This window comes from Heptranchias perlo, chromosome 2 (genome assembly GCF_035084215.1).
Source record: "Heptranchias perlo isolate sHepPer1 chromosome 2, sHepPer1.hap1, whole genome shotgun sequence".
NCBI lineage: Eukaryota > Metazoa > Chordata > Chondrichthyes > Hexanchiformes > Hexanchidae > Heptranchias > Heptranchias perlo.
In genome coordinates this window covers 123,499,380-123,521,921 of record NC_090326.1, presented here as the reverse complement: position 1 = coordinate 123,521,921, position 22,542 = coordinate 123,499,380, and the positions used below count along the sequence as shown (strand labels likewise).

General features: G+C 43.5%; 1 protein-coding gene across 5 annotated transcripts in view; it reads right to left on the bottom strand.

The window, feature by feature from the left end:
- adam22 (ADAM metallopeptidase domain 22) overlaps nucleotides 1-22,542 on the bottom strand; it is a 370,054-nt gene that overhangs the window by 60,891 nt on the left and 286,621 nt on the right. For all 5 annotated transcript variants that reach the window (XR_010967372.1, XM_068007033.1, XM_068007024.1 and 2 more), the window contains exons 21-23: nucleotides 18,045-18,150; nucleotides 14,767-14,886; nucleotides 6,039-6,207 (exon numbers count right to left, since the gene is read on the bottom strand). Coding sequence is in view for 4 of the 5 variants with exons in the window: in XM_068007033.1 (XP_067863134.1) it covers nucleotides 6,039-6,207; nucleotides 14,767-14,886; nucleotides 18,045-18,150 (395 nt within the window). In the remaining variant the exon portion in view is untranslated. The remainder of the gene's footprint in view (nucleotides 1-6,038; nucleotides 6,208-14,766; nucleotides 14,887-18,044; nucleotides 18,151-22,542) is intronic.

Sequence of the window (22,542 nt, the reverse complement as noted above, 5' to 3'; positions counted from 1 at the left end):
AACATTCCGACGCCACCAACAGGCTGAGGGATACACTAGGGGTGGCCTTGCAAGGCCTCACACATGCCATCCAAACTGCCGTCCAGCAGGGTGGAAGGGGTGATGTGGGCCGAGGCCAAGAGAGGGATGATGGTGACCGGGGACATGGAAGCGGGGACGCCTCTCAAGGCGTCCCCACGTCCCACCCGTCGCCCACCTCTCAACCAGCACCCGCAATGGTGCCTCCTCTCCAGGTGGCCGAGTCTGCCCCTGCCCCGGTGCAGGAGGAGCAGTCTGTGGAGGTGCCCTCACGGGCACCGAAACCCAGGGGCCGTCCGCCAAAAGCATCTACCCGGTCAAGGCAAGAAGACGAGCAACCTGCCACTACCTCTGCTGGAGCCACAGGGGTAGCACCACGTAGGGGTTCCCGGAGAAGAATTCCAAAGGCCTTATAATCACAAAGGGAATACACCAGGGTGTTTATTATTTTGTACTTTGTTTCTTAAATGATGTCACATTCCACATATTAAATAGTCTATTCTCACCACTCCTGCCACCTCTCGTCCATTCTTCCGCGGCTTGTGCAGTAGTTGCGTTCCGTGGAGGCCATCATGACGGCGAACACCTGCTGCCACCCATTGGGCACACTGCTGTGGGTGCAGGATTACTGGCAGCACTCTTCAGTGGAGGGGGCTGGTATGGCCGCTCGCATGTGCAGGTGAGGAGATGCGAGCGCCTCGCAGTGTCTGACTCTAGGAGAACCGTTGACGTATGAATGCGTCCCTGGCCCGGCGACCATCCCGGTGAGTCGCGGCTCGGCGCATGGGTCGTCCAACATCCTCGGGCGCGTCCTCCTCCTCCGCCTCCTCCGCCTCCTCCTCCTCGCCCTCGCCTTCCTCAATGTGGGTGGCGGGTGTGGATGGGGCCTCCTCCAGCGGCACCCCTCTCTGTTGGGCCATGTTGTGCAGGGCACAGCAGACAACTATGATTCGTCCCACTCTGAATGGTGTGTATTGGAGCGCTCCCCCAGAACGATCAAGGCACCTGAAGCGCATCTTGAGAAGCCCTATGGTCTGCTCAATTGTAGACCTGGTAGCAGTGTGGCTGTCATTGTACCGACGCTCCGGCTCGGTGATGGGGTTCCTCAGAGGTGTCATGAGCCACGTGTGGAGGGGATACCCCTTGTCGCCGAGGAGCCAGCCGTTGCCGGCGTTGGGTGCCTGCAGGATGGGCGGGACGGCGGACTCCCTGAGGACGAAGGCATCGTGGCAGCTGCCGGGTATCTGGCGCACACGTGTAGGAATCTCTGGCGGTGGTCACAGATGAGCTGGGCGTTCATGGAGTGATACCCCTTCCTGTTGATGAACAGCCCTGGCTCATGCGGAGGTGCCCGTATTGCGATGTGGGTGCAGTCGATTACACCCTGCACCCGTGGGAAGCCGGCCATGGCATGGAATCCAACCGCCCTCTCCATCTGGCTGCGCTCGTCCATGGCGAAGTTGATGTAGTGGGAGGCCCTGCGGAACAACCATCGGTGACCTGCCTTATGCACTTGTGTGCAGAGGACTGACAGACCCCAGTGATGTCCCCGGTGGCACCCTGGAAGGAACCGGATGCGAAGAAGTTGAGGGCAGTGGTGACTTTGACGGCGACAGGTAAGAAGATGCTGCTTGGTCCATCAGGGAGCAGCTCGTCGTTAAGGAGGCTGCAGATGTCGGCGACTACCTGGCGATTGACTCTGAGCCTCCGTATGCACTGCTCCTCGGAGAGGTCCATGAAGCTGAGCCTCGCTCTGTACACCCTGTGCGGAGGGTAGTGCCTCCTGCGACGCATCTCTCTCTGCGGTTGCCCTCCCTCCTGCTGTGCAGGTGGGTGTGCCGCAGCACCGTGTTGGGGGGCCCCACCTCTCCGAGGCGGACGGCGTGGACTGCGAGGCTGCTGGGGCTGGTCATCCTGTTCGTCCTCCGACGATGTCAACGCACCACCCATCTGGCAGGTGTTGGTGTGAGGGGTTGTGCAGGGTAGGTGGGTGGGTCCTCGGACTGGGGCTGCGGTTTCGTGTCGGTCTGTCCTCTGGCTTGGCGGGGGTTGGTGGAGGGCAGGGGTTGCCCTATGTGACGCGGTGGCCTCCTGCGTGGGTGAGGGCTCTCCCCCGTGGAGCGCACCTTGGCACCTGGCACAGGCTGCTGGCTGCAACACGCCTGGTTTGAAGGGTCCTGTTTCCCCCAGTGTGGGAAACTGACTGCTTTGACCGTAAAATCCCACACTTCCTCTTTTGACAGCTGCTTCAGCTCATTAACTGACCACAACGAGCAAGTTAAGTGCTCTCAAGTGGAACCCCGCTGGCTTTAATTGCCTGCGGGATTCCCACCAGCGGGACTTGCGCGCGCAGCCCCGCACGTCAGCGCGGTACCCGGAAGTGGCCGGGATTTCGTCCGAATCCGGTCACGTGATCGGAGATCGGGATTTTCGGGGCCCCCCCGCTGGAAACCCGCAGGTAACCCGACCCTAAAATCGAGCCCCTGGAGCCCATGTAACTAAAAAAACTGCACACACCACAAAGACAAAAATTAAATGTATTGAAGGCTGATTGAAAAATTACTTTGACCGCCCTTCTGCTTATGTTTTCTTGTATGTTTGCATATAACAGTGATAAGTTAATTAATATGATGCAAAATAGATTTACCAAGCATTATCTTGAATGCAGAAGAATGGAACTGCCAAGGATTGTTTGGGCATTATTTTAGCTCTGAGCCGGGAACCCAGTGTGTGCGTAGGGAACCCAGAAGTCAAATGAGCATGTCACAATCTGCAATCGCAACTCAACTGAAGGCAAGTATTTGTGCTTCCGGGTTTTCCAGGTGCCAGGCAGCCAGATTGGCTATATGCCACTCATCGATCATCAGCAATTGGGTTCTATATAGCCTGATTGAATTAGTCAGTTAATTGTATATCTGCTGCTAGGAAATTAAGGGAAAAATTGTACCTACAAGGTAAATGTCACAAATAAACACATTATTTGCTAGGATATGGCTTTAAGCCAGTGCAAGAAACACACAAAGGGGAAATTCAGGTTAGCAGGTATGTCACAATAATAATAACATTTCTAAATCACTGACATTATTTACAATATGCCTTATATGCATAGAATCTTTTGGTGGCCAGGATCTGTTGTTCTTTGAGCTAACTATTCTCCCGATGGCAGATATTTTCCTAGTCACATGACTGACTTTACAGCCAAGTGACCACTATTATGTGGGGAACTTCTGACAATTTTGCTTTGAGGAAACAAGAACATTTTCTTCTGAGATGCTATAACTTAATGCTCCTACTCTCCTCCACTTGGACATTCTCTCTCAATAGCAAACACACTGAACACTACAATTTGAAGTTGCATATCACCATAGCCATAGGATTGGCTGAAGGGAGTGTAATTATGGTGTAAAGACACACACAATATGCTTTGCATCTGTATAGTAGCTGGGTAATGAATTATTCTCAAATGCAATAGCATCTTTGAGCCTTTAATAATGGATTGCTTGCTGCACAATATTTTTAAATACATGGAAAATCCATTATACTAGAATGGAGATACAAACAACTAAATAATGTATTATTCAATAGTCCCTTATATTCATATTATTTAGGTAGAAGAGCGGAAAGTAATTAGCTACACACTCAGTTCTCAGAATTGCCTTGCTTATGCTCCAAAACTGGAGTCAGTGATAGTCCCAGTCATCACTATGACTCATAAATACAGAAGTATTAAAGAAAACTCTGAAGCAGCGAGTGTATTCCTATAACTGAATGGTTAGTAGTAAAGCCTAGTGGCTGCACTGGGAAAATTTGTTCCTATTTTTCTAACATCAAGAATGCTAATAAGGAGCCAGGAAACTAAAAATATAAACTTCATGATAAACTAACAAAGTATTTAATTCTTGCAAGTCTACCCACCCAGAATTTCTAAATTTAATCTTCACTCATAGTATTTACAAGTTGATGGACAAGATGCACAAGTGAAAACGTCTACACAAACAGATGTGCAATGGAAGTATTAACGTGCCATATATATTTGTAATAGTCTGGTCTAAAATACAATTGTTCTGTTAATATAAAGGATCATCCTTTGATACTTTTGGCATAAATGTGATGGTAACCAATGAAATTTATCCCACTCATGAATGGGACGTACACATATCGCCTTCAGTCCCCAAGTTACTCCACTCACTTGTGCGATAAATCATCATACTTGTGAAATATAAAATAACTTAAAACCTCTGTTTTAAGTGTACACAACAAATGGAATATATCATAGCTAAGAGCAAATTAGTAATTTGAGGAGACATTTATCATGTTTTATAAAATCAGTGCAAACAATACTTACCATTTTCTGTACTGCGGTAGATATGCACACTCTGGAAAATTAATGCCTTTTTCACAATGGAAGCAGCAATCATCAGGGAGGAAAATTCTATTATTTCTGAATATATTTTTCAAGATCAGCATGTGGGAGGGGTCATTTCAGATTATCTTATTTTTTTGTAATGATTAGTGTGCATATACACAAATCGAAGCTCTTTTAAAGAAATTAAAACATTTGTTTTGAGAGGATTATTTTGGCGAAAGGACAATGTGTTAAGATTAACGTGTTAAAAAGATTGAGATTAATGCTATAATATATATTTTACACATGTCTGATGTACCAGCTTTACTTTGATAGCAAAACTGATTTTTTTATATTAGTTTCATATATATTTATAAAAATAAAAATCAGCATAACATAACAAAAGTAAATAAACAGAATGTACATATGTATACAGATAACATATCCAAACATAACAGGTGAGAGGTCCAAAATAATAATTTAAAAAATGACAGTATAATAATTAGGGTAATGTATTTGCAGAATTTTAAACGAGTGTCTCTCCCTCTCTCTCTCTGCAGGTTACAATTAGAAAGCTGCTTATGTTCTATTATCCTGGACTACCAATGTTCGCATATCAGGAGAGCAAGTAGTATCACCAAACAGAACCTTGAGTGATCATCCTGTAACAAATGATGAATGAAGAATTGGTGACCATTATGCATGAAACAGATCAAGTTTGTATTTTAGATGAACGCACAATTTTTAACGGATGCATAACTTGACCGATAAGGAATATATTCCACTTAGCCTTTGTGTGTTTGTTTAAAAAAAACCAAAAAAGTCTATTTGTGAACTTGAACTGCAGTTTTAATGTTTCATAGAAAGTCTTCAAGCAAGGAGGTAGTGATGGTACAACAACACTATATTTGAAAAAATGAATGACAGCTGCAATAACCAGTTTCCCAAGGTGAAGAGTACCCCAAACTCCTAAGGCAAAAGTATAAAATAATCCTTGGGAATACCACACAGAGCAGGCAAGCTAAAAAGCTCACCCATGCCAAACAATCTGACATTTGTGTATCATACATCAATTTTACTAAACATTTGAATTCACCAAAAGTGTACCTTTTTATATGTTTATGAATTTATGATCCAAGTCCATTATGATTCTACAGATTCAAACTGAAAATGTTTATATTTAGGAATACTAATTGACAGTTTTACAAATAAAGGTAATGAAATAAAATAACTTCCAAATACTCCATGAATTCTGGACCAAATTTAATCTTATGCTTTGAAACTTTTCTGAAATGTGTCAATATTTGATTTTTACATTTTTAATTATTAGAATTTCATGAATTTAATTATTTTTCAAGTGAAATTGTTTAGCTAATTTACCTGATTTGTTGGGCGTGTTTAAATTCAACATATGTAAAATTGAAACCATTTACCAATGCTTGCCAGTGAATAGACTACCTATTCCCATATATAATTAGAGGTTGCAGCTACATCATTCCTCATCCAGTTAGTTATTGACACTTACCTTATTTGGGAAAGACTGAATAATTTCTGGATTCGTATTAACAGAGCTAACTATAGATAAAGAGGCACCAGTGCCAACTGGTGAAGGTAATTACTCAATTTCTAGCATAGCCACTAATTGTTGAATAATTGAACTATTTTATTAACCTACCCCATGTCCTGAACATCTTCTTGCACCATTAGTGCCAGGGCAGGTACTGAAATTAAATGCTTTCAGAGGAAGACACTTGTGATTGATGCACATCCTGTCCTGTCCACATGGGGTTCCATCTTGCACATATCCCAAATCTGTGTCTTCATCTAATATGACATGGCCGCCACTAGAAAGAAAACAGAACAATAATACAAAGCAGAAAACAATAAAGGATTGGAATTTCTTTGGAATATTTTTGGCGCGTTGGTTAACAAGTTTGTGTCAAACTGTGCAATTCTAACAAAAGTCTTTAATTCATTTACTTCAGACTAAAAATAATGTACAGAGGAATTTCAACTCCTTGGAGTAAAACAAATGTTCTATTTAAAATGAGTTTCCAACCTAAATTAACAGTGGCAAATGTTTAAAAGACATTCTGATAAGTAACGGATCCTTTATTAAAACCAATGTTGTAAAGTTTCAAATCCTGAATCTGTGCCTTCCACTTTGTCAAATTTTTGTTACATGCTCGATTCGCAAATATCATGAGATAACTTCAATTATCCCTTTAACCATAACATTGTTCAGTGCAATAGAGCATACAAAAAGGCAGAGAGTCAGGATTTGAACTTTTGAACAGGGTTTTAATAAGGAACCAGTTAATTAAATTAATTTTTTTTTTTAAATGTACAGATGACTTGGAAAAGAATAACTTGTTGAAAGACAATCAGCATGGATTCAAAAAGAGAGTTCATGGTTAACTAACTGCTAGATTAAAAAAAAACATTACTGATGTGGTGGGCAGGGGAAAGACAGTTGCCATACTATGCTTGGATTTCCAGAAACCATTTGATAAGGTTGCACATTTGTGATTAATGGCGAGTGATGGAGGCAAACTATGATACTAGATCTTAATTGATGTAAATACAGGAAACAGGGGGTTGTCATATGAATCTTCTCACTCATAAGTAAAATAATGAGAAACCCTGTAACCAGATTCTGAGCAGTTAGATCCTTTAGGTTACTAGACTAATGGATGGCAGGTGCAATTCAATGTGGATAATTGTAAAATAATTAGTATGGAAGCTAGGAACCAAAAGAGGGAGTACGCATTAAATGACAGTGGTACGGTGTGCCAATTGTGAAAGAGAACCCGGGATTACGTTGAATAAATCTATGGAACCATGAGCATAGTACTGAGCTGGAGTGAAAAAAAGGCAAATGAGGTACTTGGTTGCATTAGCAAAGGGAGAAGCAGTGTGTGGCAGGAAGGGACAGAGAGTTTACCAATAATAGTGCAACAATAAGTAAGGTCAAAGCACGAAAAAATGGCAAAAAGTCAAAATTAAAGGCTCTTTGTCTGAATGCACGAAGCATTTGTAACAAGATAGATGAGTTAATTGCACAGATAGAGATAAATGGGTTGACCTAATAGCCATCACAGAGACACAGTTGCAAAATGACCACGGTTGGGAATTAAATATTCCAGGGTACATGACATTTAGAAAAGACAGGCAGAATAGAAAAGGAGGGGGTGTAGTCCTAATAATAAAGGATGACATAAGGACAGTGGTGAGAAGGGATCTTGGCTCAGAAGATCAGGAAGTAGAATCAGTATGGGTGGAAATTGCAGTGTGTACCATCCACAGGATGCAGTGCAGCAACTCGCCAAGGCTTCTTCGACAGCACTTCCCAAACCCGCGACCTCTACCACCTAGAAGGACAAGAGCAGCAGGTACATGGGAACAACACCACCTGCATGTTCCCCTCCAAGTCACACACCATCCCGACTTGGAAATATATTGCCGTTCTTTCATCGTCGCTGGGTCAAAATCCTGGAACTCCCTACCTAACAGCACTGTGGGAGAACCTTCACCACACGGACTGCAGCGGTTCAAGAAGGGGGCTCACCACCACCTTCTCAAGGGCAATTAGGGATGGACAATAAATGCTGGCCTCACCAGCAACGCCCACATCCCATGAACGAATAAAAGAAAATTAGAAATAACAAGGAGCAGAAAACATTGGTGGGAGTAGTTTATAGGCCCCCAAATAGTAGCAATACCGTTGGACAGAGTATTAATCATGAAATAATAGGAGCTTGTAACAAAGGAAACGCAGTCATCATGGGGGACTTTAATCTTCATATGGACTGGGCAAATCAAATTGGCAAAGGTAGTTTGGAAGGTGAGTTCATGGAATGTACTCTAGATGGATTCCTAGAGCAATATGTCATGGAACCAGCCAGGGAACAGGCTATTTTAGATCTTGTATTGTGTAATGAGATAGAGTTAATTAGTAATCACACAGTAAAAAGAGTGATCATAATATGATACTTTCAAACTCAATGTGAAATTGTAACGTACTTAAGTCAGAAATTACAGTCTTAAACCTAAATAAAGCCAATTATATAGGTATGAGCAGTGAGTTGTCAAAGTTAGATTGGGAAATTAAATTCAATATTCTCAACAAGTATACATTCCATTGCGAAATAAAACCTCCACGGGAAAAGTGATCCACTCATGGTTAACGAAAGAAGTTAAGGAGAGTATTAGATTGAAAGAAGAGGCCTACAATTTTGCCAAGAGTAACAAGCCTGGGGATTGGGAGGGTTTAAGAAACCAATAGGGATGACCAAAAAATTGATAAAAAGGGAGAAAATAGAATATGAAAGTAAACTAGCAAGAAATATAAAAACAGACTGTAAGAGCTTCTACAAATATGTAAAATGGAAGCGAGTAGCAAAAATAAACATTGGTCCCTTAGAGGCTGAGACAGGAGAAATTATAACGGGGAATCAGGAAATGGCAGATTCGTTAAACAAATATTTTGTATCTGTCTTCACATTAGTAGACACAAAAAGCATACCAAAAATAGGGGGGAACCAAGGAGTAAATGAGAGTGAGGAACTTAAAACAATTAATATCACTAGAGAAAAAGTACTGGACAAACTAATGGGATTCAAAGCCGACAAATCCCCTGTGCCCTGATGGCCTACATCCTAGGGTTCTAAAAGAGGTGGCTGCAGAGATAGTGGATGCATTATGATCTCCAAAATTCTCTAGATTCTGGAACGGTCCCAGTGGATTGGAAGGTAGCAAATGTTACCCCGCTATTCAAGAAGGGAGGGAGAGAGAAAACAGGCCAGATAGCCTGACATTGGTTGTCGGGAAAATGCAGGAATCCATTATTAAGGAAGTGGTAACAGGGCACTTAGAAAAACATAATATGATTAGGCAGAGTCAACATGGTTTTATGAAAGGCAAATCATGTTTGACAAATTTATTCAAGTTTTTTGAGGATGTAACTAGCAGGGTAGATAAAGGGGAACCAGTGGATGTAGTATATTTGGATTTTCAAAAGGCATTCGACAAGGTGCCACATAAAAGGTTGTTACACAAGGTAAGGGCTCATGGGGTTGGTGGTAATATATTAGCATGGATAGAGGATTGGTTAATGGACAGGAAAGAGAGTAGGGATAAACGGGTCATTCTCAGGTTGGCAGGCTGTAACTAGTGGGGTACCGCAAGGATCAGTGCTTGGGCCTCAGCTATTTACAATCTATATTAATGACTTGGATGAAGGGACCGAGTGTAATGTATCCAAGTTACTGATGATACAAAGCTAGGTGGGAAAGTAAGCTGTGAGGAGGACAGAAAGGGGGTGATTTTAGGAGGCAAATGCGGGTGTGTTGGGGAAGGGGGAGGGGTTCAAAAAATCGTGCAAATCCCTTTCGGGATCAGAATCCGGCTCCAACTCGCCGGCTTCCGAGTTTCTCAGGGACCCAACTGTGCGCGCGCTGGCGACCCGACACCGGCTTTAATTGCCGACGGGATGACAGTTAAAAAGCCAAATGTACCAGGTACTTAAGGCACTTTACCTGTGACAGAGTAAGTGATTAGAAAGATTTTTTTTTTAAACTTACCTGGGCGGCTTGCCCACCGCTTCTGATTCATACCTAATGAAACCAGGCGTGAAGGGCCGGATCAGGGAGAAAGAAACTAAATAAAAAATCATGCAATGATGTTAAAACACTAAATGCACCTACCTTTGAAACCTGCTCTGATGTCTCCCGCTCTGATGTCCCCCTTTTCACCATCCCGATGTCCCCCCAATCTTTCCCTTTCCTCCTGCCCCCCTCCCCACTCCACCCCCAGTCTTCCCCTCTCCTCTCCTCTCCTCCCCCACGGCCCCTGGTCTTCCAGTCCAGCGCCAGATGACGTCTGGCTCTCTCTCTTTCTCACCCCCCTGAGTTTGTATTTTTGGCAAAGAAAATGTCAAGATTATTTAATTGAAGTTTAAGATTATGAAAGGAACGGACCAAATTGGTCAAAATTGTTCATTATCATCAAGGTTTCAAATATCAGGTAACAAGTTAACGATTAGGAGTAAGAAGGGAAGTCAGGCAGACATTTTTCACCGAAACAGTAATAGAATTATGGAATGAGTTACCAGGGAAAGCCATTGAAGTGGACAGTGTAAGTGGGCTCAAGACATAATTACATGTCTTTCTGGAAAAGAAAAAGAAATTAAGGAATATGGTGAGAATGAAAAGATATGGCCGTTAAGCCTAATTGCTTTTTTCTGTTCCTACAAATTCTTGCGTTAAACATTTTGATAAATTTTAAGTTTTACTGCAAAGAAGTGCTATTTGTGCTTTGCATTACGTAAAAACTGTGGGAAGATGAGCTTGAATCACAAATATTTATGTTTTTAGATAAATAGTATAAAATAAAATTTAATGTCACTGCACAAACATAACAACTGAACTGTAATGTAGATTAAATGTTTGTGAAAATTTGGTTAAATAAGTATCTTGATTATAATTAGCTGCAGACACTATATAGTGCAATATATGCCTAATCAAGGATGACAATGAATTCAATTAAAATGACTAAATGAATAAATCATTAGAAATGATTTGATTTCACTATTGGCAGTCAACATTAACCTTTATCACTGATGGCTGGAGGCAGTTTAAAGAGGAGCTTTCAAAAGGATTGGAGAACCGGTGGTCGCGGATAATGCACCCTGCTCAATTTTCTTTTCCGTTGAAGTTGGGGGGCGGGGGGGCTACAACAGGCAGCTGATCCGTTACCACCAATTTACTGCCCCCACCAAATTCAATAATTACCCCCTGGTCAAAATAAGAAAAAAGGCAAAATTAAAGGCACTTTATCTGAATGCACGCAGCATTCGCAACAAAGTAAATGAATTGACGGCACAAAATAGAAGTAAATGGGTATGATATAATTGCCATTACGGAGACGTGGCTGCGGGGTGACCAAGGCTGGGAACTGAATATTCAGGGATATTCAATATTTAGGAAGAACAGTAAAAAGGAAAAGGAGGTGGGGTAGTGCTGTTAATAAAGGATGAGATCAGTACAATAGTGAGAAAGGATCTTGGCTCAGAAGATCAAGATGTAGAATCAGTTTGGGTGGAGCTAAGAAACAGCAAGGGGCAGAAAACATTGGTGGGAGTTGTTTATAGGCCACCAAACAGTGGTAATGTCGGGCACGGAATAAAGCAGGAAATTAGAAGTGCATGTAACAAGGGTAATGCAGTAATCATGGGGCTCTTTAATCTACATATAGATTGGGCAAACCAAACTAGCACCAATACTGTGGAGGATGAATTCCTGGAATATAAACGAGATGGTTTTCTGGAACCAACTAGGGAACCGGCTATTTTCGATCTAGTAATGTGCAATGAGAAAGAGTTAATTAATAATGTTATTGTAAAGGAGCCCTTAGTGAAGAGTGACCATAATATGGTAGAATTCTCCATTAAGTTTGAAAGTGATGTAGTTCAATCTGAAACTAGGGTCTTAAATCTAAACAAAGGAAACTACAAAGGTATGAGACGCAAGTTGGCTGTGGCTGATTGGGGAACTACATCAAAAGGCATGATGATAGACAGGCAATGGCTAGCATTTAAAGAATTAATACAAAATTTGCAACAAATATATATTCCTTTAAGGCACAAAACCCAACAGGAAAAGTGGTCCAACCGTGGCTAAGAAGAGAAATTAAAGATAGTATTAAATCAAAGAAAGAGGCATATAAAGTTGCCAGAAAAAATAGTAAAAAAATAGTGCTGGAGAAAGTAATGGTTCTGAAAGCCGATAAATCCCCAGGACCTAATAATCTGCATCCTAGACTACCAAAAGAGGTAGCCATGGAAATAGTGGATGCATTAGTTGTCATCTTCCAAACTTCAATAGATTATGGAACAGTTCCTGCAGATTGGAGGGGGTCAGATGTAACCCCACAGACCGGTTAGCCTAAGGTCAATAGTAGGGAAAATGCTAGAGAGTATTATAAAGGATGTAATAACAGGACACTTAGAAAATATCAACCGGATTAGACAAAGTCAACATGGATTTATGAAAGGGAAATCATGTTTGACAAACCTACTGGAGTTTTTTGAGGATGTAACTGGTAGAATAGATAAGGGAGAACCAGTGGATGTGGTTTATTTGGATTTTCAGAAGGCTTTTGATAAAGTTCCACATAAGAGGTTAGGGTGCAAAATTAAAGCACATGGGATTGGGGGTAATATACTGACATGGATTGAAAATTAGTCAACAGACAGGAAAGAGAGCAGGAATAAATGGATCTTTTTCGGGGTGGCAGGCAGTGACTAGTGGGGTACCACAGGGATCAGTGCTTGGGCCCCAGCTTTTCACAATACATATCAATGATTTGGATGAGGGAACCAAAGGTAATATTTCCAAGTTTGCTGACGACACAAAACTAGGTGGGATGGTGAGTTGTGAGGAGGATGCAAAGAGGCTTCAAGGCGATTTAGACAAGTTGGGTGAGTGGGCAAATACATGGCAGATGCAGTATAATGTGGATAAATGTGAAGTTATCCACTTCGGAAGGAAAAACAGAAAGGCAGAGTATTATTTAAATGGTGATAAATTGGGAAATGTTGATGTACAAAGGGACCTGGGTGTCCTTGAACACCAGTCACTGAAAGCAAACATGCAGGTGCAGCAAGCAGTTAGGAAGGCAAATGGTATGTTGGCCTTTATTACAACAGGATTTGAGTACAGGAGTAAAGATGTCTTACTGCAATTATACAGGGCCTTGGTGAGACCGCACCTGGAGTATTGTGTACAATTTTGGTCTCCTTACCTAAGAAAGGATGTACTTGCTATAGAGGGAGTGCAATGAAGGTTCACCAGACTGATTCCTGGGATAGCAGGATTGTCGTATGAGGAGAGATTGAGCAGACTAGGCCTGCATTCTCTAGAGTTTAGAAGAATGAGAGGTGATCTCATTGAAACATACAAAATTCTTAGAGCTCGACGGGGTAGATGCAGGGAGGATGTTTCCCCTGGCTGGGGAGTCTAGAACTAGGGGTCATAGTCTCAGAATAAGGGGTAGGCCATTTAGGACTGAGATGAGGAGAAATTTTTTCACTCAGAGGGTGGTGAATCTTTGGAATTCTCTACCCCAGAGGGCTGTGGAGGCTCAGTCATTGAGTACATTCAAAACAGAAATCGATAGATTTCTAGATATTAAAGGCATCAAGGGATACGGGGAAAGCACAGGAAAATGGCGCTGAGGTAGAAGATCAGCCATGATCTTGTTGAATGGCAGAGCAGGCTCGAGGGGCCAGATGGCCTACTCCTGCTCCTATTTCTTATGTTCTTATGTATCTTATGTAAAAGGGGGTGGGAGATTTACTGTTAGAAAAATCGGTTCTGTGCACGCCTGTCATGCAAATGCACTTGTAGCCCCGGAGTGTGAGGACAAACTGCTTTGAATTTTGCATCACTGTGCCCGACATTTATGTTGCAGGTGAAGGAGAGCTTGGCCTATAGCACACTTGGCTGGGGAACATAAAATCCAGTGCAGGAACAGCTCTTAAAAGGGCTGTGGCTCATCATTAAAGGGGAAGTTGTGGCGGTTACAGAAAAGTGGACTAGATATTGACAATGGCACAGTGGAGACCTGTGGGCAACACAGAGTCATATGATGCTGAAGAGCTGGAGGTTCTGCTGCAGCAGGCGCATCAATGGGGTCGTTGCATGTGAATTTGTTGGACTCTCCGGAACTGCTCCTCTTCATCTCAATATGAAACATATTCGAAACCTCATTTCCATTTCTTTGTAAGGTGTTACGTCAAAAGTCAGCAGTTACCAAAAGTAATGAAGAAAAGTGTTCACAAGGGGGAAAATAAACAAAAATGGAAGCTGACCCAACTATTGTATGGAACAAAATGCAGCAAAGAGTGCATGAAAACCCCCCGGAAAACAACAACTGTTTCTCCCTTTAAGAACTCTCAAGGCATCCAATTCACCAACTTGTTATGGGCAAGGCTTGCACTGTGATGAAGCCTTGCCTGAAGACATAAAATTGAAAGTGCAACAGAAATAAGGGATTTTAATATATTAAGTAAGGCTGCATGTACCAGTAGCACAGTTTCATTAATTTAACTCAAATTGCCCGTTGGAAAATTGGGCATCTAGTTTGTCAAACTACACCTGTATATGAGGCCCCGGGCTGGAAAATTTACCTTACTTTAGCTGATAGTATTATTTTTCTCATAAATAGCTTGTGAAGTCATTTTACAATTTCTTATCTTGATAATTAATTTCCACTATTACCATAAATGGTAAAGTTATTCCTGTACACCCATCCTATTATTACTAGATAACACACAATCACAGGAAGGAAACTGCTCCACTTGGTTATTTTGTAGTTTCTGCATCAGGAATTTAGTGCATTACCTGCAGTTGATATGCTTGTGTTGCTGTAAGAATGAAGACATAGTCACATCACCCGAGAGCTCTCCTATTCTTGGCACATTAGAGGTATCAGCACACAGCAGATAGCCACAAAGTACATCTCTGGATTAAATCAGAAACACATTCAGACTCATACTAACTGCAAGATTTCTTCTGCACATTCAATTGCTCATAAATTCAATTTGACCATTACATTTCTCATTTTCAATTGGTAAATTTTGTTTCTGGTTCAAATTCTTATTTTATGTACCATGTTTTTTTTTATTCGTTCATGGGATGCGGGCTTCGCTGGCAAGGCCAGCATTTGTTGCCCTTGAGAAGGTGGTGGTGAGCAGCCTTCTTGACTTTTTGTAGCGAGTGAATGTTACTTGTATGCAATGTATTCAGAATTTGAAGTAAACAAACTGCATTAAGATCCACTACATATTAAATTAGTTAAGCTACTGAGTTGAACCATTTATTACTTAACTTCTGTAAAAAGGTTTTCAAACTTCACATTTGTTTGTTTTACAAAACGCAATACAGTAATATAAATTGCACTGAAATACAACAATGCATCACCAGTGGGTGAGACCATCATGACATTTTTGTGACTAGGTATGCCAGTAATACAAGTAAGGGAGAAGCCGAAGTGTGAATTATTCCAAAGTTGGCAATTTAAAGATGAGAACGACTGAGCATCCACAGCCCTCTGGGATAGAGAATTCCAAAGATTCACAATTCTCTGAGTGAAGACATTATTCCTCATCTCAGTCCAAAATGGCCGACCCCTTATCCTGAGACTATGACCCCTAGTTCTAGACTCTCCAGCCAGGGGAAATAGACTCTCAGCATCTACCCTGTCAAGCCCACTAAGAATTTCATATGTTTCAATGAGATCACATCTCATTTTTCCAACCTCCAGAGAATATAGACCCATTCTACTCAATCTCTCTTCACAGGACAACCATCTGATACCAGGAATCAATCTAGTGAACCTTTGTTGCAACCCCTCTAAGACAAGCATATCCTTCCTTAGGTAAGGAGACCAAAACTGTGCACAGTACTCCAGGTGTGGTCTCATCAAAGCCCTGTATAATTGCAGCAAGACTTCCTTACTTTTATACTCCAACCCCTTTGTAATAAAGGCCAACACCATTTGCCTTCCTAATTGCTTGCTGTACCTGCGTGTTAACTTTCTGTGATCGTGTACAAGGATACCCAAATCCCTTTGATTACCAACATTTATTTACTAGTCTCTCACCTTTCAAAAAATATTCTGCTTTTCTATTCTTCCTACCAAAGTGGATAAGCTCACATTTCCCCACATTAAACTCCATCTACCACCTTCTTGCCCAATCACTTAACCTGTCTATATCCCTATGCACCCTCTTTGCATCCTCCTCACAGCTTACTTTCCCACCTAGCTTTGTATCGTCAGCAAACTTGGATATATTACACTCGGTCCCTTCATCTAAGTCATTAATATAGATTGTAAACAGTTGAGGCCCAAGCACTGATCCTTGCGACACCCCACTAGTTACAATCGGCCAACCCGAAAATGACCCTTTTATTCTTTTTCTCCGTTTTCTGTCCGTCAACCAATCCTCAATCCATGCTAATATATTACCCCCAATCCCATGAGCCCTAATCTTGTGTAACAACCTCTTATGTGACAGATGAGGACTGCAGCCAGTTGGGAAGGAGCACTGTACCACAGCCAGCTGATTTTTTTTTAATGACATTAAAATCACAGAATCCATGACAAAGATACAGCCTTATTAATATTTTTGGTCAACCTTTCTCCAGATAATTGTAAACAATTTTACAACACCAAGTTATAGTCCAACAAATTTATTTTTAATTCCACAAGCTTTCGGAGGCTTCCTCCTTCGTCAGGTGAACGGTAGAAGGAGGAAGCCTCCGAAAGCTTGTGGAATTAAAAATAAATTTGTTGGACTATAACTTGGTGTTGTAAAATTGTTTACAATTGTCAACCCCAGTCCATCACCGGCATCTCCACATCGTTTCCCCAGATAGAACAAGTTCAGTTCAGCTGTGACTTACAGGTGAGAGTGCTACCACTGAGTCAGAAGCTTGTGGGTTCAAGTCCCACTCCAGAGACTTGAGCGCATAAAGTCTAGGTTGACTCTCCAGTGCAGTACTGTGGGAGGTGCGGTCTTTTGGAATGAGATGTTAAACTTAGGCTCCGTTTGCCCTCCCAGGTGGACGTAAAAGATTCTATGGCAATATTTCGAAGATGAGCGAGGGAGTTCTCCCCGGTCTCCTGGCCCATATTTATCCCTCAACCAACAGCATTAAAACAGATTATCTTGTCATTGTCACAGTGCTGTTTGTGGGCGTTTACGGTGCGCAAATTGGCTGCTGTGTTTCTTATATTATACTTCAAAAGTACTTCATTGGCTGTAAAACACTTTGGGACGCCCTGAGGTTGTAAAAGTTCTTTCTTTCTACAAACATCTTTTCATAACACACACTGTTCATGCTGGCATCAACCTTGTTGCTCTTCCATAAATTGTCTCCAATTCACCAATGTTCTTTTCATAGTAAGGTGCCCCAAGATCCACCAAAATTGCAAAATGTAGTTTTATGAATGAGTTATATAGTGTCAATATAACTTGTTTTAACTTATAATCAACTGTCCTCAAGAGGCTTTGCAGCACTTTAAGGTGAGGCTGCTACTGATAGTCTCCTCATGGCCAGCCCAGCAATAGCTTAGGCAGAAGTCTGGGAGTGGGTTGCTTGTAGCCTCAGTTAGGAAATTTTGCACACCAACATATATAAAACAATTTTTGAAATTTATACCAAAAATAGTTCTTTAAATCTTTAAAATTGTTCTTAAAATCATTTTACCTCTCTCCTGATTTTTATTTCCATTGCTGATTCACTATCACCCGTTTACACTATCGCACAAAATCAAAATGTCCCCCCGGGGGTTTGAGCTCACAATCTAAACTGAGACTCCAGTGCATTACTGAGGAAGACTGCTTGGTGGTTTCACTATTTGAATAAGAATGTGGAATTCTCACACTGCCCATGGACAATCTTCCCTTAATCGATATCACCAAAAAAAAATCACATCGACTGATCTTTCATCTTATGACTGTTCATGGGATCTTGCTGTGCACAAATGGTTGCATATTTGTCTGCACGACAACAATCATTTCACTTCCAAAGTAATTTATTGTGTGAAGCGCTTTGACACGCTTTGGTCTGGTAAGACATTATATAAATGGACATATTATTATAAGTTTGCTTACTGTTTATTGCATTGGATCCAGGTTTCTTTGTCTTTGCCACAGTTTCCTTTTTCAGTTCCTTCAATGTTAAGTCTTTCGTAACATAATTTGTCCGCTGCTGTTGCTTCTAAGAAACATAAGAATGTATTTCTTTTAGTTGCTCAGAAGTGGTATAATTTTGCTTCAAATGATAAATAAAAACCATTTAAAGAAATCAAAGGAAGAAAGTTAGAAAAGGACCACAGCCACTCCTAATGGCACCAAACATTATAAAAACAAAGGGGTCTTCATCATGAAAAGAAAGGGAGTGAAAAACTGTAAAACCACCGATTGATAGACCAAACTTGCTACAGATCCATGCAAAATGAATGCAAGTATATAAAGGGAAACATAAGGGGGTCAATTTTCAGATGGCCGAGCGGGTGCGTTCGTAGCAGGGGGCTCCTAAAATTGGGGATTCCCGGAAGGTGTCCAGAGCCCGGCTCCAACCCATCCACTTCCGGGTTCCCCAATGACACGAATCGGTGCGCGCGCAGCCCCCGCATGCGGGACTCCCACCGGCAATCAAAGCCGGTGGGATCCCACTTAAAATCATTATCTGGGTACTTGAGGTCGTTTATAGACCTCATTAGTTGGAGATTTTAGGAGGATTCGGATTTTAGACTACCCAGAGCGTGTTTCCCATGCTGGGGGAAACATTCCCAGTTTAAACAGACGTGTTGCAGCCAGTGACAGTTGCAAAGGTCCATTCAACAGATGTGGGGTAAACCCTCATTCATTGCAGCAGGGCACTCTATCACCTCAGACCAAATTCTGCCTGCCACACCGTTGTCTCCACACTCCAAATTATTAAATCATACCCTAAACTCTGCTGTCCAAACACATTTACCTACTTTGTGGACCCCCTCACATGCACACCGTCAGGATGGGGGTCCATTGTTGCATTCATCACTCCATTGGAGGACGAACAACATCACCAGCCTCACCAGGCACGCCGTCCACCTCCGCCACGTGGAGCGACACAACACAGTGTTGCGCAACAGGCACTTGCACAAAGTAGTCGTGCAACTACACATACACCCACTGTAGGGTGACCCAATGGGTGGCATCAAGGGTGTTCATGGAGAACCTCAGGAAAGGGCATTATTGCACAAGCCAGTCAAGAATGGCCAAGACGTGGCAATAGTGGTGACAATATAATATGTAATGTGACTTGATCAGAAATCAAATAAGTAAAAACCATGACAAACTCTCAAACACCCTTGTGCATCCCCTTCATGCTCACAACACGTTTGCCTTATGCTTCCAACTACACATATGTGATACATGTCCTGTGGCTGCAGCACAGGTAGTGGCAGGTGGGGCGAGGCTGACCATGAAAGAGGTGCTTGAGAGGTTGAGTATGAGACAGAGCCATGAGATTGTATGAGGATTGGGTCGAGTTTTTTTTTATTCGTTCATGGGATGTGGGCGTCGCTGGCAACGCCAACATTTATTGCCCATCCCTAATTGCCCTTGAGAAGGTGGTGGTGAGCCGCCTTCTTGAACCGCTGCAGTCCGTGTGGTGACAGTTCTCCCACAGTGCTGTTAGGAAGGGAGTTCCAGGATTTTGACCCAGCGACGATGAAGGAACGGCGATATATTTCCAAGTCGGGATGGTGTGTGACTTGGAGGGGAACGTGCAGGTGGTGTTGTTCACATGTGCTTGTTGCTCTTGTCCTTCTAGGTGGTAGAGGTCGTGGGTTTGGGAGGTGCTGTCGAAGAAGCCTTGGTGAGTTGCTGCAGTGTATCCTGTGGATGGTACACATGCAGCCACAGTGTGCCGGTGGTAAAGGGAGTGAATGTTTAGGGTGGTGGATGGGGTGCCAATCAAGCGGGCTGCTTTGTCCTGGACGGTGTCGAGCTTCTTGAGTGTTGTTGGAGCTGCACTCATCCAAGCAAGTGGAGAGTATTCCATCACACTCCTGACTTGTGCCTTGTAGATGGTGGAAAGGCTTTGGGGAGTCAGGAGGTGAGTCACTTGCCGCAGAATACCCAGCCTCTGACCTGCTCTTGTAGCCACAGTATTTATGTGGCTGGTCCAATTAAGTTTCTGGTCAATGGTGACCCCCAGGATGTTGATGGTGGGGGATTTGGCGATGGAAATGCCGTTGAATGTCAAGGGGAGGTGGTTAGACTCTCTCTTGTTGGAGATGGTCATTGCCTGGCACTTGTCTGACGCGAATGTTACTTGCCACTTATCAGCCCAAGCCTGGATGTTGTCTAGGTCTTGCTGCATGCGGGCACGGAATGCTTCATTATCTGAGGGGTTGCGAATGGAACTGAACACTGTACATTCACCAGCAAACATCCCCATTTCTGACCTTATGATGGAGGGAAGGTCATTAATGAAGCAGCTGAAGATGGTTGGGCCTAGAACACTGCCCTGAGGAACTCCTGCAGCAATGCCCTGGGGCTGAGATGATTGGCCTCCAACAACCACTACCATCTTCCTTTGTGCTAGGTATGACTCCAGCCACTGGAGAGTTTTCCATCTGATTCCACTGACTTCAGTTTTACTAGGGCTCCTTCGTGCCACACTTGGTCAAATGCTGCCTCGATGTCAAGGGCAGTCACTCTCACTTCACCTCTGGAATTCAGCTCTTTTGTCCATGTTTGGACCAAGGCTGTAATGAGGTCTTGAGCAGAGTGGTCCCGGCAGAACCCAAACTGAGCATCGGTGAGCAGGTTATTGGTGAGTAAGTGCCGCTTGATAGCACTGTCGACGACACCTTCCATCACTTTGCTGATGATTGAGAGTAGACTGATGGGGCAGTAATTGGCCGGATTGGATTTGTCCTTCTTCTTGTGGACAGGACACACCTGGGCAATTTTCCACATTGTTGGGTAGATGCCAGTGTTGTAGCTGTACTGGAACAGCTCGGCTAGAGGCGCAGCTAGTTCTGGAGCACAAGTTTTCAGCACTACAGCCAGGATGTTGTCGGGGCCCATAGCCTTTGCTGTATCCAGTGTACTCAGCCGTTTCTTGATATCACGTGGAGTGAATCGAATTGGCTGAAGACTGGCTTCTGTGATGGTGGGGATATCGGGAGGAGGCCAAGATGGATCATCCACTCGGCACTTCTGGCTGAAGATGGTTGCAAACGTTTCAGTCTTGTCTTTTGCACTCACGTGCTGGACTCCGCCATCATTGAGGATGGGGATGTTTATAGAGCCTCCTCCTATCGTTAGTTGTTTAATTGTCCACCACCATTCTGGATGTGGCAGGACTGCAGAGCTTTGATCTGATCCGTTGGTTGTGGAATTGCTTAGCTCTATCTATAGCATGTTGCTTCCGCTGTTTAGCATGCATGTGTTGTAGCTTCACCAGGTTGGCACCTCATTTTTAGGTAAGCCTGGTGCTGCTCCTGGCATGCTCTTCTACACTCCTCATTGAACCAGGGTTGATCCCCTGGCTTGTTGGTAATGGTAGAGTGAGGAATATGCCAGGCCATGAGGTTACAGATTGTGCTGGAATACAAATCTGCTGTTGCTGATGGCCTACAGCGCCTCATGGATGCCCAGTTTTGAGCTGCTAGATCTGTTCTGAATCTATCCCATTTAGCACGGTGATAGTGCCACACAACACGTTGGATGGTGTCCTCAGTGCGAAGACCGGACTTCATCTCCACGAGGACTGTGCGGTGGTCACTCCTACCAATACTGTCATGGACAGATGCATCTGCGACAGGTAGATTGTTGAGGACGAGGTCAAGTATGTTTTTCCCTCGTGTTGGTTCACTCATCACCTGCCGCAGGCCCAGTCTGGCAGTTATATCCTTCAGGACTCGGCCAGCTCGGTCAGTTGTGGTGCTACCGAGCCACTTTTGGTGATGGACATTGAAGTCCCCCACCCAGAGTACATTCTGTGCCCGTGCAACCCTCAGTGTTTCCTCCAAGTGGTGCTCAACATGGAGGAGGACTGATTCATCAGCTGAGGGAGGACGGTAGGTGGTAATCAGCAGGAGGTTTCCTTGCCCATGTTTGACCTGATGCCATGAGATTTCATGGGGTCCGTAGTCAATGGTGAGGACTCCCAGGGCCACTCCCTCCTGACTGTATATCACTGTACCGCCACCTCTGGTGGGTCTGTCGTGCCGGTAGTGGTGGGATGAGTACTGGCGAGGTGAGTAAGTGCATGTAAGATGAGGATGAGCTTTGAGTGGGTGCAAGGAGTGATGTGATAGAGTAGTGCTGGCAGTGGAGAAGGAGATGTGGGTTGGGGGCGATGATGTGGCAAACAGAGTGTGGGGGAATGAGTAAATGTACTCTCTTCGGCTCACCTACTTAGGTCACTGAAGCGCCTCCTGCACTGTATGTAGGTGCGTGATATGTTGGTGGTGCTGGTGACCTCCACTGCCACCGCGAGCCAGGCCTTCGTGGTGGCAGAGGCAGGCCACATCCTCACATCCGCCGGGGAGAAGATCTCTGTCCTCCCCCTCCTCCTCACCCCATCCAGTCGGACCTGGAGTAAGGCATC